Raw genomic sequence first — 16,685 nt, 5'->3', positions numbered from 1 at the left:
TCGTTCTGGCCTTGCTCTGTCTTTCTTAGACTGACATTGAGAAGTGACTTCCTGTCTGCCCAGAAAAAGACTGGAGGAATCCGGCAGGTCACAACTAGCAGAACAGGACTGGATCAGCGCCAAGAGCAGAAGAAGAAGGCGGCCGGTGAGAATTCTACTGCAGGCAAGTAACATACATTAGTGATATCAATGCGGGACTGAAATAAAATAAAAAACACCAGAGTAGCACTTTAAGAGCAGCACATAATTAGTGATGAGCGAGCACTAAAATGCTTGGCTACTCGATGCTCGGGTCGAGCAAATTGGAATGCTCGAGTGCTCGGTCCGAGTAACAAGCCCAAGTCTATGGGAAACTCGAGCATTTTTCAGGCGGCTCCCCCCAGCGGTCTGCAGAGGGCCTAAAAATTGCCCAAATCGATGGGAACAGTGCTCAAATGGCATGAAAACAGCATGGGGAAGACTCATGGAAGCATTTCTGACTCCCAGGTCACTGCTGTCAACAATGTTGTCAGAGGTATTACACCACTTTTACGGAATCACAATAAAACATACAAAAATGAAACCAAAATGGATTTTCATGGGACATCCTTTCCAGGGTAATGACTTGTATATAAGGCAAAATAAATATACAAAAACAAAAATGCTCCTCCACACCTTGGGCTATGTTCACATGTTTGCACTTTTGCATTGCTTTCAACCAAGACAAATGCATTCACCAGGAAATGTCATTTTAACATTTTACAACCCTATCTGGCCATGTGGTGTGTGACACATCCTGTTTCATTTATGACGGAGAGACTCTGAAAGTCACAAAGCCTATTTTTATAGGGCCATCAGGCAACCCTTACTATTCTTAAAGGGCCAGCAGTCGGCCCTTGCTTTTGTTAGAGAGCCATCAGCCGGCTATGCTTTGTTGTTCCCATTATTAACGAGTGGGTCTCCTATACTGTTATTGCATATGCAGTGACTGCAAGGGCTGACAAAAATCTGGACGCAACCAAACACCTCTTTGAAGAGATATAGAGGAGGATCTCAGTAAAAAAAATGTTCCCATTATAAAGGAGTGGGTCTTCTATGGTGGTAATGCCCATGCTGTGATTGCAAGGGCTGCCAAAATTTGGGAAAAACCCCACTAACAATTTAAAAACACATAGACCTGGGCCACAGTAACGACATGTTCCCATTAGAAAGGAGAGGGTCTGCTATACAGTTATAAGGTATGCATTGAGTCCAACGGCTGCCAAAATTTAGGAAAAACCCTACTAACAATTTAAAGACATAGAGGTGGCCTCAGTAACAACATATTCCCATTAGAAAGGAGAAGGTCTCCCATACTGGTTGCCTATGCAGTGACTGCAATGGCTGTCAAAAATGTGGAGGCACTCCAATGCCACTTGCAAGAGACGTAGAGGTCGGAGGGCCTCCTGAAAATAATGTTCCCATTATTAGGAAGTGTGTCTCCCATACTGTTTGCCTATGCAGTGAATCAACAGCTGCCAAAAATTTGGAGGAACTCCAATGCCCCTTGCAAGAGACATAGAGGTCAGAGGGCCTCCTGAAAACAATGTTCCCATTATTAGGAAATGTGTCTCCCATACTGTTTGCCTATGCAGTGAAGCAACGATCTTATATAGACCTGATGATGCTGTGAGGCCAGCTAATCACTGTAATGCACACAACTAACATGGCTACGGCATTACAGTGAGTGGCAGGCAATCCCTGCATGGTCATTGGCTCTCTAAAGAGTGCCAAACATGCAGGGAGGGAACCCGAGCTCCCACCAGAGCAACCCGGAAATACTCGCCGAGCATCTCGAGCAGTGAGATGCTCGGGCGAGTACCGATCAGTGGCGAGCATGCTCGCTCATCACTACACATTATCATTAAAGATAAATTTTACTATTACCCTAAAAGGCACAAAAATAATATTAAAAAATATTTTGAAGTACATGTATATTAGAGTGGTTTTCCAACTACTGGGAAAGAAAAGAAGATAAAAACAGCAACACATGTTATAAAATAACAAAAAAAAACAATATTCAACTTTCTGTTCCCACGGTGCTCCAGTGCAACAGCTCCCACTGACTCCGCATGAAGCCAGCGTGTGACAGCTGTAGCCAATCAGTGGCCTCATATCTCTGGCATCACTGATCAGCGACAGCAACCATGATGGCAGTACTACGGCACATGACCACGTAGGCCACTAACTGGCTGCAGCACTTACATGGCAAATTCTACGCTGGATCAGTAAGAATTCAGAGATTAGTATAGTTCTTTTAGGAATTTTAAAACATTTTTTGATGTTTTTATTTATTTTTTTATCAAAGATTGGTTATCCGTTTTAAAGTGTAATTTGTGAGATACAAATGACTACAAAAAACGTGTCCCAGATGACTTGCGACCCTCATGACAATCATAACTCTATGAATTAACAGGTTATTGCCAACTTAGAAGATTGCAAGATAGGTGATAACTAGGGGTCCCGTCAATCAATTTCAACAAAGCATCACAGAATCCAATTCTCAAGATCTGTAGGGGTTTAAATGGTGGGACCCCTAAATCAGCAAGTTATAACATATCCTGTGCACGGGTGATAACTTGCTGAGATGGGAATATCTCTTTAATGTCATTCCGATTTAAGTTACAGATTATTGATGATGCCGAAGCCAAAGTAATTCAGAGTGAGACGTACTGGAGATTGTTAGCTCTTCTTCGTTATCCTCACTGTAGTCGTTTGGAAGGTCACTTAATGATTCAACGGTTTTGCATGGTTCATTGGTAGAACTTGGAATTCCAGAATATTCTTTGCAACCACTGCATTTAAATCCATCCAAGGTGATGAACCCATTTATGTTTCTTATAATTCCTTCAAAAGTAAGCTATAGATTATACCGTAGATATGTTAATAATTGTCATAGTCTTGTCTGCATTTATGTCTATTTTATTTACAGCATTGAGTAGTTCATGGAAATAATATAAGACAGGTTTCAGCTCCTCAAACAAAAGCATAACATTCTTTATTTATTCTTCATTAAAAAAAAAAAAAGCTTCCACCCATAGAACACGCTAAGGGAAAAAGCAATTAAATCGGTTATACAGAATTAAAAAAGTTTAGCTGCCCTAAAACCTCATCAGAAACAGGTTCTACCTGATATTGCAGCTCTTTTACATCGGGGTTAATGAGGCTGCAATACCGTACACAACCAGGTGTAGCGCTGTTTTCTTTTTCTTTTTTTTAAAAAAAAAAAAAAAAGCAACCATCATTTTCAAATACTGGGAAACAAATTTAAAAACAATTGTCTGCACAACTGTGAGTATTAAAATTTGCCCTTCTGTGTCGAGCACATGAAAAAATTACCTGAATAAATCTAAATATTTAATAAAGGAAGCAATATAGTGTTCTTTGTTAAATAACTCATTGAGACACAAAATAAAAAAATCATAGTAAAATATATGGAAACAAGCTAAATTACTTGATGACATTTTCTAGAATATTCAATTATTAGCCCATCCTTAGGATAGGACTCAGAAGAACCTACAACGATGTACAAGATAATTTGGCAGAGAATAGTAGCAGTAGTAGCTGGAGAATAGTAGTCCTTTAGTTACATGGCTCAGCACAGCCATCTCTTGACTTGGACAAAATGACAAGGCTGCAACTGTTCAGCAACTGATGATTGGCTGCAGTTGTCACGTGATGCCCCTGAATAATATTGATTCCAGCAGATGGGAGGAAATACACTTGCAAAAACAAAAATTGTGCTCCTCAGGGTAGTGAGTACAGGTTTTTTTATTGCATCATGCCCTTCCAGGTCAAACCCCTTTAATATTTAGATCACTGGAATTTATATATTGTAAGCTTTTCAGCCCCAATAGTGGTGTCTGCTTAAAAAAATGTAAAGTCTAAGCACCATAAATATACTTAAAGTGTAATTGCCCATTAAAGAGACCCTTTCACTAAATTTTTCACATCAAAATAGTCACATGATGTAGCAGTGATTACAGAGCAGACTAAAACTTTTTTTTTTAAATCTTGTCTCTCCGTTGAGGAGATATTAGCAATCAAATTATAGGACATCTAATTAGTTAACTTTTGTTAAGCCCAAGTGGGTGTTATCAGATAGTTTTCACTAGGGGTGTGTACTACTTCTCCCTTTGTGAGTTATCCAATCAGAAGCATACAGCAGTACAGCAGAAAAAGAACACGCCCCCAGCACAGGTTACGTTTCTCAGTGTGTGAGATGTAATGATGGAGCTTTGATCTCCTGGAGTATGCCCCCAGTGAAAACTCAGATAATATCCACTTGGACTTAAAAAAAGTTATTTCATTAGGTGTCTAACACTTTGATTGCTAATATCTCTGAGAGGCTAAGTAAAACAAAAAAATGTTTTATTCCACTCTGCAACCACTATTACATCATGTGTCCAGTTCAACATAAAAAAAATTGATGCAAGGTCCTGTTTAAGTTCAATTTTCAGGACAAACTTTTATGTGTGTACTTGAGGAATAACAAAATGTTTACTCAATATATGACTTGTACTGTACATTTATTTAGCTCTTTTCCCCTCCCAGCAGTCTCTCATTGTTTATACGGTCTCTTTTTCCATCGACCTTCCCCTAATCTCTGTAGACTTTCATAGGCAGTGAAGGATAACATTTCTGCTGTTGCCTATAAGAGTCTATGGAGATTGGACCAGAAAAGTAGTACTCAGAGGCTTTCACTATGACTTCTGTTAAAAGTTAAGCTGTTTTTAACATAAAATCAAAGAAATCAATATATTCTTGAGATCAGCATCACCCCCTCTCTCCTATGCTTCCTCCTTGTTAGGTATCTGACAGGTCCACTTAAAAAGGGCTGATTATTAATTTATTGGTAACTGGAATATACATAACCAAGAAATCAAAAAATAAACTCATCCATATTTCTTAAATTATTTTTGATGATTTTACATTTGATAATCACTCAATACCTGCAAGTCTTCTGAGCTCTCCGGCAGACAGACTTCTCCTTCCACCCACTGGCCTTCCGTTGACACATATTCTTCAAAAAGTATTATTTCATTCTGAAAAGATAAAAATGTGTTGTAATGAAATATAAATGTTATTAACATACATGCCAATCAAAAATATCTGGGCGCTATGTGAACAATTGATTAGGACCCCTGAACACTTTATTATTTTCATTATCTCCCTCTTGTACACAATTGTTTGGTATTTGATGGACAACAGAGGGAGGCTGTTAAATATCCGATTGAGCATAACAACCTCCTAATTTTAGAAAGAAGAGGAGTAATATGATCTTTTGACGACCATAAGATACACTGCGTATGTCCTATACATTTACTCTTTTGTAAAAAAAAAAAGGAAACAATAATGGGAACCCAGTTTGTTCATAGGACTCACGCAGTGACCAGCCAGAAGCATGTAGGTGACAGCTGAAAAGAAAGCTTTGATGCCTTATGTGCATGGGCGCTGACATTGGTACCACTTGTATTGCCCTGTTGATGACCATAAGCACATGTAGATCAATATGCTGTGTAGTTACAAGTCTTTTCTTGCATTATATGACTTTCACGGCACTGCCGTTTATGTAGAACAAGTCAATAGACTGTCGAACATGTTGAATATGGACATGGCGCATTTATACAAACATCCGTCTCAGAGTAAATTAAAACTGAGGACTTTAACAAGGAGCAATCAAGCTCTGTTCATTACGAGCTGAAGCATCATGTCAGTAAACAATCACAACTTGAAACACAAAGTGATGAGAGCGGTAATGAAAGCATCTTCAAGTGGGGAGTTAAATAAATGTAACATCGACAGGAGATGAGAATTACATAAGAGATCCATCAAATGGATTCCACTCAAAACTTGTACATCAGGTTTCTAGAGTGTGAAGTAAATAAATCCCAAAGTATGCTAAGTTCATCAAGTAACTCTGACATACCTGTATGTCACAGTTAGTTTACTTGTATGGAGCGGGCTCTGGAGCTGAGCCTGCTCCAGGCCTAGTAAGATGCCAACTAGACTTTTTTGGAGTTCCTTTGTGGATTGGTGCCGTGTTTCCTCCATATATATATATGTGTGTATATATATATATATATATATATGCATGTATATATACATATGTGTATGTGTTTATATATATATATATATATATATATATATATATATATATATATATATATATACACTGCTCAAAAAATAAAGGGAACACTTAAACAACAAAATATAACTCCAAGTAAATCAAACTTCTGTGAAATCAAACTGTCAACCTAGGAAGCAACACTGATTGACAATCAATTTCACATGCTGTTGTGCAAATGGAATAAACAATAGATGGAAATTATTGGCAATTATCAAGACACCCTCAATAAAGGAGTGGTTCTGCAGGTGGGGACCACAGACCACATCTCAGCACCAATGCTTTCTGGCTGATGTTTTGGTCACGTTTGAATGTTGGTTGTGCTTTCATACACGTGGTAGCATGAGACGGACTCTACAACCCACTGAAGTTGCTCAGGTAGTGAAGCTCATCCAGGATGGCACATCAATGCGAGTTGTGGCAAGAAGGTTTTCTGTGTCTGTCAGCGTAGTGTCCAGAGGCTGGAGGCGCTACCAGAAGACAGGCCAGTACACCAGGAGACGTGGAGGAGGCAGTAGGAGGGCAACAACCCAGCAGCAGGACCGCTACCTCCACCTTTGTGCAAGGAGGAACAGGAGGAGCACTGCCAGAGCCCTGCAAAATGACCTCCAGCAGGCCACAAAGGTGCATGTGTCTGCACAAACAGTTAGAAACCGACTCCATGAGGGTGGTATGAGGACCCGACCTCCACAGATGGGGGTTGTGCTCACAGCCCAACACCATGCAGGACGCTTGGCATTGGCCACAGAACACCAGGATTGGCAAAGTCGCCACTGGCGCCCTGTGCTCTTCACAGATGAAAGCAGGTTCACACTGAGCACATGTGACAGACGTGACAGAGTCTGGAGACGCCGTGGAGAGCATTCTGCTGCCTGCAACATCCTTCAGCATGACCAGTTTGGCAGTGGGTCAGCAGTTCCTGCAAGATGAAGGCATTGAAGCTATGGACTGGCCCGCCCGTTCCCCAGACCTGAATCCGATTGAGCACATCTGGGACATCATGTCTCGCTCCATCCACCAATGTCACACTGCACCACAGACTGTCCAGGAGTTGGCAGATACTATAGTCCAGGTCTGGGAGGAGATCCCACAGGAGACCATCCGCAACCTCATCAGGAGCATGCCCAGGCATTGTAGGGAGGTCATACAGGCATGTGGAGGCCACACACAATATTGAGCCTCATTTTGACTTGTATTAAGGACATTACATCAAAGTTGAATCAGCCTGTAGTGTGTTTTTCCACTTGAATTTTGGGGGTGACTCCAAATCCATGCCTCCATTGGTTAATAAATTTGATTTCCATTGATGATTTTTGTGTGATTTTGTTGTCAGCACATTCAACTTTGTACAGAACAAAGTATTCAATGAGAATATTTCATTCATTCAGATCTAGGATGTGTTATTTGAGTGTTCCCTTTATTTTTTTGAGCAGTATATATATATATACATACAGTTAGGGCCATATATGTTTGGACAGAGACAACATTTTTCGAATTTTGGTTCTAGACATTACCACAATGAATTTTAAACAAAACAATTCAGATGCAGTTGAAGTTCAGACTTTCAGCTTTCATTTGAGGGTATCAACATTAAAATTGGACGAAGGGTTTAGGAGTTTCAGCTCCTTAACATTTGCCACCCTGTTTTTAAAGGGACCAAAAGTAATTGGACAATTGACTCCAAGGCTATTTCAAGACAGGTGTGGGCAATCCCTTCGTTATGTCATTCTCAATTAAGCAGATACAAGGCCTGGAGTTGATTTGAGGTGTGGTGCTTGCATTTGGAAGGTTTTGCTGTGAAGTAAACATGCGGTCAAAGGAGCTCTTCATGCTGGTGAAACAAGCCATCCTTAAGCTGCAAAAACAGAAAAAAACCATCCGAGAAATTGCTACAATATTAGGAGTGGCAAAATCTACAGTTTGGTACATCCTGAGAAAGAAAGAAAGCACTGGTGAACTCATCAATGCAAAGAGACCTGGGCGCCCATGGAAGACAACAGTGGTGGATGATCACAGAATAATCTCCATGGTGAAGAGAAACCCCTTCACAACAGCCAACCAAGTGAACAACACTCTACATGAGGTAGGCGTATCAATATCCAAATCTACCATAAAGAGAAGACTGCATGAAAGTAAATACAGAGGGTTCACTGCACGGTGCCAGCCACTCATAAGCATCAAGAATAAAAAGGCTAGACTGGACTTTGCTAAAAAACATCTAAAAAAGCCAGCACAGTTCTGGAAGAACATTCTTTGGACAGATGAAACCAAGATCAACCTCTACCAGAATGATGGAAAGAGAAAAGTATGGCGAAAGCGTGGTACAGCTCATGATCCAAAGCATACCACATCATCTGTAAAACACGGCGGAGGCAGTGTGATGGCTTGGGCATGCATGGCTGCCAGTGGCACTGGGTCACTAGTGTTTATTGATGATGTGACACAAGACAGAAGCAGCCGAATGAATTCTGATGTATTCAGAGCCATACTGTGTGCTCAGATCCAGCCAAATGCAGCCAAACTGATTGGTCGTCGTTTCATACTACAGATGAACAATGACCCAAAACATAAAGCCAAAGCAACCCAGGAGTTTATTAAAGCAAAGAAGTGGAATATTCTTGAATGGCCAAGTCAGTGACCTGATCTCAACCCAACTGAGCATGCATTTCACTTGTTAAAGACTAAACTTCAGACAGAAAGACCCACAAACAAACAGCAACTGAAAACCACCGCAGTGAAGGCCTGGCAGAGCATCAAAAAGGAGGAAACACAGCGTCTGGTGATGTCCATGAGTTCAAGACTTCAGGCAGTCATTGCCAACAAAGGGTTTTCAACCAAGTACTAGAAATTAACATTTTATTTACAATTATTTAATCTGTCCAATTACTTTTGGTCCCTTTAAAAACAAGGTGGCACATCTTAAGGAGCTGAAACTCCTAAACCCTTCATCCAATTTTAATGTGGATACCCTCAAATGAAAGCTGAAAGTCTGAACTTCAACTGCATCTGAATTGTTTTGTTTAAAATTCATTGTGGTAATGTCTAGAACCAAAATTAGAAAAATGTTGTCTCTGTCCAAATATATATGGACCTAACTGTATATATACATACACTATATAAAAAGACACATATGCATATTTTTCTCAATATCTGACATGAAACCAGAATAAACCTTTCCCGTTTGAAGTCAATTAGGATTAACATAATTTTTAATATTTGCCAAATATCAGAATAATGAGAGAAAGAGTCATTTTTATTACTTACTGTAAAGTCAAAAGTTATATGCTCACGCCTGGATCTTCTGGCGTGAGCATGGTTTGTGGTCCCACTGGGCCACGAACCGAGGAGTGCCAGGAGGGGCGTGACTAGAAGCCTTGCCAGATCCGACCCCATACGCACGGCGGCTTAATCGACTCTGTGGTCCGAGGAGGGATGAGGGAGGTAGCCCAGGTGCTACTCCAGGGCAGACCTCGGTCACCTAGCTGTTGACCCACACTGGGGTATGCAGGAATGGGCAGGTTCGGCTGGTGTGTAGATAAGCACCGGCAGGTGCGGTAGGTCCCACGGAATCGTGGATAGGCAAGCGAGTACTGGCAGGCACGGCTGCTATACAGACAGGCAGGTACTGGCGGGCATCGCTGATATACAGGCGGGCAGGTACTGGCGGGCACGGCTGGTATACAGATAGACGGGTAGACAGGCTGGATAGGGACTAGTACAGACTGCGATATGGGAGCAGAGCCGCAGGTGCGGACGGGAAGCAGAGCAGAGCAGGGCAGAGCAGAGCCACAGGTGCGGACGGGAAGCGGAGCAGAGCAAGGGGCAGAGCAGAGCCGAAGGTGCGGATGGGAAGCGGAGCAGAGCAGGGCAGGGCAGAGCTGCAGGTGCGGTTGGGAAACAGAGCAGAGCAGGGCAGAGCAGAGCAGCAGATGAGGACGGGAAGCAGAGCAGGGCAGAGCAGAGCCGCAGGTGCAGACGGGAAGCGGAGCAGAGCAGCAGGTGCGGACGGGAAACGGAGCAGAGCAAGGTAGGGCAGAGTAGAGCCGCAGGTGCAGATGGAAAGTGGAGCAGGGCAGAGCAGAGCCGCAGGTGTGGACGGGAAGTGGAGCAGGGCAGAGCAGAGCTGTAGGTGTGGATAGTAAGCGGAGCAGGGCAGAGCCACCCGTGCGGCCAGGCGGGAACGCCACAGAGCGCGGCCAGGCGGGAGTGCCGCAGAGCACGGCCAGGCAGGAATGCCGCAGAGCGCGGTCAGGCGGGAATGCCGCAAAGCACGGCCAGGCAAAACAGGGCTCTGTTTACGTGGAACAGACAGGGTCAGGAAAGCTCAGGAAGATAGCTAGAACACAGAAGGTAGATACAGGGGCAGGGAAACGGGACAAGTAGAGCCAGATACACACAAGGTACTTGCTATGAAGTAGCAAGTGGAGACACTCACAAGCTGAAGTACAGAAACAACAGGTAGGAGATAGGTTCTGGTACAGACAGAAAGATACTGGAGCAGACACAGGAGATAAAGGGAAGGTTTAGACATAGAGGCAAACAGGTAACGGGCTAGGACACAGTTCGGACAGGAACTGACACAGGAATGAGATACAGGTAACAGGCCTGGGTACTCAGCCCCAAGGGTGGCAGAAACAGGACAGGACCTGGCACCTCACAGTTGCACAGAACACACTGAAAGACAGTGATGCTCAGGCACCTCCCACTGGGCGGAGGTGCCTTAAGTACCGAGTGACTCACAGCAATAGGCTGGGGGCACATAGGGAATGTGCGCACTGTTCCTATAAGACTCAGGAGGTGCTGCCACCGCCCTAGACAAGCAGCCAAGACACATGCAGCCAGAGAGCAGAGGAACACAGTGCACAGCCTGGACTGGTTGGTAAGTTGGTGGCCTTTCATGGTGGGAGATGGAAAGCCATGCTGGCACATCGCCAGGGATGTTACAAAAAGTTTACATACACTAAGATTACTATGCCTTTAAAAAATTCTGGACTGCCCATAAGATGATGTCATGTGTTTGGAAGCTTCTGATAGTTTTTTTGGCAACATCTGAGTTAATTAGAGACACACCTGTAGATGTATTTTAATGCACACCTGAAACACACTGCTTCTTTGTGTAGCAGCATGGGTAAGTCTAAAGAAATCAGCCAAGATATCAGGAAGAGAATTGTGGACTTGTCCATGTCTGGCTCATCCTTGGTACAATTTCAAGGTATCTGAAGGTGCCTCGTTCATCTGTACAAACAATTATACGGAAGTAGAAACAAAATGGGAATGTCCAGCCATCAAACCGCTAAGGAAGGAGACGGGTTCTGTGTCCCAGAGATGAACGTGCTTTGGTCCGACATGTGCATAACAACCCAAGGACAAAAGCAAAAGACCTTGTGAAGATGATGGTGGAAGCTGGTAAGATTGTGTCAATAACCACAGTGAAACAAGTACTGTATCAACATGGACTGAAAGGCCACTCTGCCATCAAGGAGCCATTCCTCCAAAAAAGACATAAAAAAGCCAGATTAATGTTTGCAAATGCACACAGGAACAAAGACCTTAATTTTTGGAGACATGTCCTGTGGTCTGATGAAACTAAAATAGAATTTATTGGGCATAATAACCGTCGTTATGTTTGGAGGAAAAAGGGAGGAGCTTGGAAGCCTAAGAACACCATCCCAACTGTGAAACACGGGGGTGGCAGCATCATGTTATGGGATTGTTTTGCTGCAGGAGGGACTAGGTCACTTCACAAAATAGATGGCATTATGAGAAAAGACGATTATGTGTCACTACTGAAGCAACATCTCCAGACATCAGCCAGGAAGTTAAAGCTTGAGCAGAAATGGGTCTTCCAAATGGACAATGACCCGAAGCATACTGCCAAGATGGTAACAAAGTGGCTTAAGGATAACAAAGTCAATGTTTTGGAGTGGCCATCACAAAGCCCTGATCTTAATCCTATTGAAAATTTATGGGCAAAGTTGAAAAGGCAGGTGCAAACAAGGCGACCTACAAACCTGGATCAGTTAGACCAGTTTTGTCAGGAGGAAAGGGCCCAAATTTTGACCAACTATTGTGAGAAGCTTGTGGAAGGATATCCCAAACGTTTGACCTAAGTCATTCAGTTTAAGGGCAATGGTACCAAATACTAATGAAATGTATGTAAACTTTTGACTTTGCAAACTTTTAACTTTGTTACCAAAAAAACTATCAGAAGCTTACAAACACATGACATCATCATATGGGCAGTCCAGAATTGTTTAAATGCATAGTAATCTTAGTGTACGTAAACTTTTGACTTTGCAGTAAGAAATAAAAATGGCTAAAAACATTCGCTCTCTCATTATTCTGGCATTTGGCAAATATTAAAAATTATTGTAAACCTAATTGACCTAAAACGGGAAAGGTTTATTCTGATTTCATGTCAGATATTGAGAAAAATATGCATATGTGTCTTTTTATATAGTGTATGTGTCTTCTGGTTTTAACTGAATGTAGAGCTGTATGCACAAAGCCTGTATGGTGGCACGTGGAAATTATTGTGGCTCATAATATATTACCTGTTGCCCATAACCGTACCCAGTGCACAAGGTCTGTAGCGCCAGCATCCTAACATGCCACCGCTCCCTTCCCCAGGCAAGGATGCCAACTTACTTACCGCCCCAGCCACCCTTTTGCTTCTGCTGCCTCCGCTCCTACTCCCCAGGGTCCGCACATGTCTGGCAGATCCCCTGGCAGCGTGCTTAGGGAGAGTGTGCACACTTCCTGTCTCTTATAGAGAAGGTGCACACTCTCCTAAAGTGTCCCCAGCCAATAGCTGGAAGACAATTACTAATTAGGGCACCTCCACCTGTTTGGAAGTGCCTGAGCAACAATTGTGCTAGTTAGTTAATACTTGCCTGTCTGTTGTTAGGACCCCTTGTTCGCCTTGTCTGATCCAGACCCTGCTTTGTTTAACCTGGATCCTGCTTGCATCCCTAACCTGTCTGTTATTCAGAAGCTGCACAGTCTGTACCAGTGGCGTCCTGTCTTCTATCAGAAGCCGCAGAGTTTGATATAGTACCAGTGGCCGTCCTGTCTGCTATCCTGAAGCTGGACAGTCTGAACCCGTACAGGTGGCCACAATCTCTGCTATCCAGAAGCCGCACAGTCCGAACCCGTACCACTGACCATTCTGTCCTGCCTGGGACACACAATCTAAACCAGCGTCTCTGACCATTGGGGTCAGCTGCTACTGTACCGGACTCTGATCTGGAGTGGTACCTACCTGCCGCTCAAGCCTGACCTCACCATCAGAGACGCCAGTGAATATTAGGTAGCTACTTAGTCACGCCCCTCCAAGAAAAGCCCCTCCGCAGCGCAGTGGGTCCAAGATCCACAGGAATTACAAAGTCCATAAAGACATGATTGGGGGAGTTTGGTTGTGGAAGAACATGGCCGGCCGCACAGAGCCCTGACCCCAACTCCATTTAACACTTTTGGGAAGATCTAGAATGGAGATCGTGAACCCAGCCTCTCCCCAACATCAGTGTCTGACCTCACAAATGGTCTTCTGGAGGAAAGGCAAAAATTCCCACAGACACCTTCAAAATCTAGAAGAGTGGAAGCTATTATAGCCAACTCCATATTAATGTCTATTGTTTTAGAGTGGGAGGTCAGAAACGCTCTTGTAGGTGTAATGTGTACATATCTGACTCTTAATACATTTTTACATATAGTGAATGAGAACAAGTTTCAGAGGGAGACTGCTAAGTAGACTTTACTACTTAAAAAAATATTATAGCTGTATAAGTCTGTGCGCACTGATAAAAAGATATGTGTTTTGTTGTAAACCAATGTGCCAGCACAGAGAAATCAAGTTTTAAAGCTCTATGCAAATTAGCCTGGAAGAGCAATGGAGGCGTATTGATGCACTCAGAGTTCATCAACACAACAGTCCCCCAAAGCTCTTCCAGGCTTATTGTGAATGGCATCAAAGCTTAATTTATTAATGCTGGCACATCAGATTACTTTCTAATGAAACAAGAAAAGAAGCAGAGGCGCTCCCTTGTGTGAGCCTGCTCAGACTGACATAATGGAGCCAATAGTGGACAGGCTCACCTGGACGACTTGCACAATCTCAGGCACAACTCTGGCATTTATCGTCAATCCCAGCAGGGATAAAGGAATCCAAGGAACAAAAATCAAACAATGACGATCTCAAGGCGCTGTCTCATCGCATTAATATAAAATAACTGTTTTTATTAATAAAACAATGCATTTCTAGAGAGGACCGCTCTCTTCATCAGGTGAAAATAAAAACATACTGACTGAATTGCATTCTTATGTACTTACAAGAATGCAACTCACTCTGTATGTGACGCGCCCCTGGGCCTTCATTGCGCGGCATCGCGCGCACAGGGGAGGGCTTACCCGGAGCCGGATCCGATGGGAGTAGTAGTCTCGTGGCGGTGACACGGTCCGTGCCCAGGGAGTCAAACTGAGCGGCACTGTTTTGCAGTAGATGTTAGAAATGTTCGACTACGCCACCCGTTGAATGCGGTCATGAGACCGCCGCTGCAGGGCAGACCGCTGAGGCCGGTGATATAGTTGTGCAGCGTAGATGGTATAACCCCCAACGGGAGGGGTATGGCCCCAGGGCAGCAGATGTGGATGATAGTGGTAGTGATGGTGAAGCAAGGAAGCTCAGAGACGTGTGGTGTAGTTTCAAGGCTTTTACTCACAGGTGTTGCTCCGGTCACTTCGGCCAAGAGTGACCACCCAAGCCGTGCTGCGTCCACCAGGTGCGGGACTCGGCCAACCCCCGGGCAGTTCCAGAGCGTGGTCCTGAGCTCCCCTCTCTTCCTTCCTACTGGCCGTCCTCACCAGGGACCCACCTATGTCCGGCTCCCTCGGGCCTTTTGGTGGCGAAACCTGTCCCGGCTTCCCTGACCCTATTCGTGGTCTGCCTTCCTGGTGGATATGGCGAGGGGTCGCACCAAAACTTGTCCACGACCTCCGGTTCCTGGCTAAGGATGATTAGCCTCTACCAGCTTGGGATCCGGTACCCTTTTCTGCCAACCCTTCACCCTTCTGGTTTACTTCTGGGATCTCAGGGTTCGCTCTTGTCTTGTGTCTCTGGGCCTCTCTTCCTCCTTCTCTCCACTACAGGCCTGGCCCTGGAGCTGGGCCCAGCCGGAGCCACAGCTCCCTGTCAGCCCTCTCTGGCTGAACTCTCTCTCAGAACTCACCCTGTCTCTAGATGGTGCCCACCATATATACTCCCTCTATGTGTGAGCCCAGGTGACTAGCACCCAATGGGCTCCTACCTCTATGCCCAGAGTCCCTCCCCTATCTGCCCCTACACTACTGGGATGTTCCTCCCCCCCTCCCACTCCAGCCAGGGACAGACGCTGTCGTACCTGCACATCTAACTGGTGGGAGTACCGTAGTTCTGTCCCCCGGAAATGGGATGAGTGTAGTGCATGCAGCAATCTGAGCTCAGTCCCACACTCCATCCTTACCCGGGAGTGGAATACCACACCTCTGGTTCGAGGTGCAATACCCCTGTAGCAGCCGAGTCCTCGGGGTGCTACATTCCCCCCTGGTAAACCACAGCACGTCCTCGGGCTGGAAAAGAGTAAAACATACCAAAACATACAAACTTTTTAAAACATACACTAACAGGTAAAACATCATAAAACATTATCAGCAAAGATAACATGACAGGTAACTTCTTATATATTATTCTAGCAGTATAAACTTTTGATATAAAACTTTTCCATAATAAACGTTCTTGATCTTCTGGCCACGGTGCAACTTGTGACCAGGTAAAGTGCCACAGTCACTGATAGAAAAACAGTTCTCCTATAAAACCGGTAGGGGGCGCCTTAGGAAGCGCAACTATTTACAGGATATGGCCGCTCTCAGTCCTCGGCCAGTGAGGATAAGGAATGGCTGCTCACAGTCCTCAGCCTGTGGAGATAAGGAATGGCTGCTCACAGTCCTCAGCCTGTGGGGATAGGGGCACACGGATAAACAGTTCACACTAGTCCCAATGGGGACCACACTTAAATTGGCAGCATGACAAGTACCCCTACGGGTAACTATATACAGTTTCAGTTTATGCTACTTCCCTTCAGCAGCGGTGTCCTCTCCTTGTCTCCTCCTGAGGGTAATCTTCAGACCCCTCCGGGTCCTCTTGTTCCTCCTCATACCGCAGCTCTTCCTCCGTCAGCCGGTGCACATGAAGGGCGTATGGTCCTTTTGCACACTGATGCCGGGTGAAGGTGACCTCGTCACCCAGGTAAAGGTCACGTCCACGGTGTCCCTCTGGCAGATGGGACTCGACATCCCTGCGGGTAACAAAGACGTCGCCGGGGGTTCTGTGATCCCTGATAAAGCCCCAACCGTGCTCCAGTTGGAACTTGATTACAGTCCCGGTGGCGCGGGGACCGTGGGCTGCACGGGGGTTTCGCCGGGTCCAGCTTTTCTGCTCCGCACTTTGGACCTGCAGCCGCTCCTCGCGGACCCGCCTCTCTCGCCGTTCTTTGTTGAAGACCTCTAG

The 16,685-nt window shown here is 44.5% G+C and overlaps 1 protein-coding gene across 1 annotated transcript in view; it reads right to left on the bottom strand.

Annotated features, from left to right (window-relative positions):
- Positions 1-16,685, bottom strand: part of MALRD1 (MAM and LDL receptor class A domain containing 1) — a 900,174-nt gene that overhangs the window by 660,979 nt on the left and 222,510 nt on the right. The window contains exons 8-9 of the mRNA XM_073677476.1: positions 4,971-5,063; positions 2,692-2,878 (exon numbers count right to left, since the gene is read on the bottom strand). Coding sequence (XP_073533577.1) covers positions 2,692-2,878; positions 4,971-5,063 — 280 coding nt within the window. The remainder of the gene's footprint in view (positions 1-2,691; positions 2,879-4,970; positions 5,064-16,685) is intronic.

Source organism: Phyllobates terribilis, unplaced genomic scaffold, assembly GCF_046119375.1.
Source record: "Phyllobates terribilis strain yellow unplaced genomic scaffold, ASM4611937v1 Scaffold_4__5_contigs__length_816908805, whole genome shotgun sequence".
In the NCBI taxonomy this organism is placed as follows: Eukaryota; Metazoa; Chordata; class Amphibia; order Anura; family Dendrobatidae; genus Phyllobates; species Phyllobates terribilis.
Note: the sequence above shows the minus strand (reverse complement) of the source record. Positions and strands in the feature narration are given on the sequence as shown.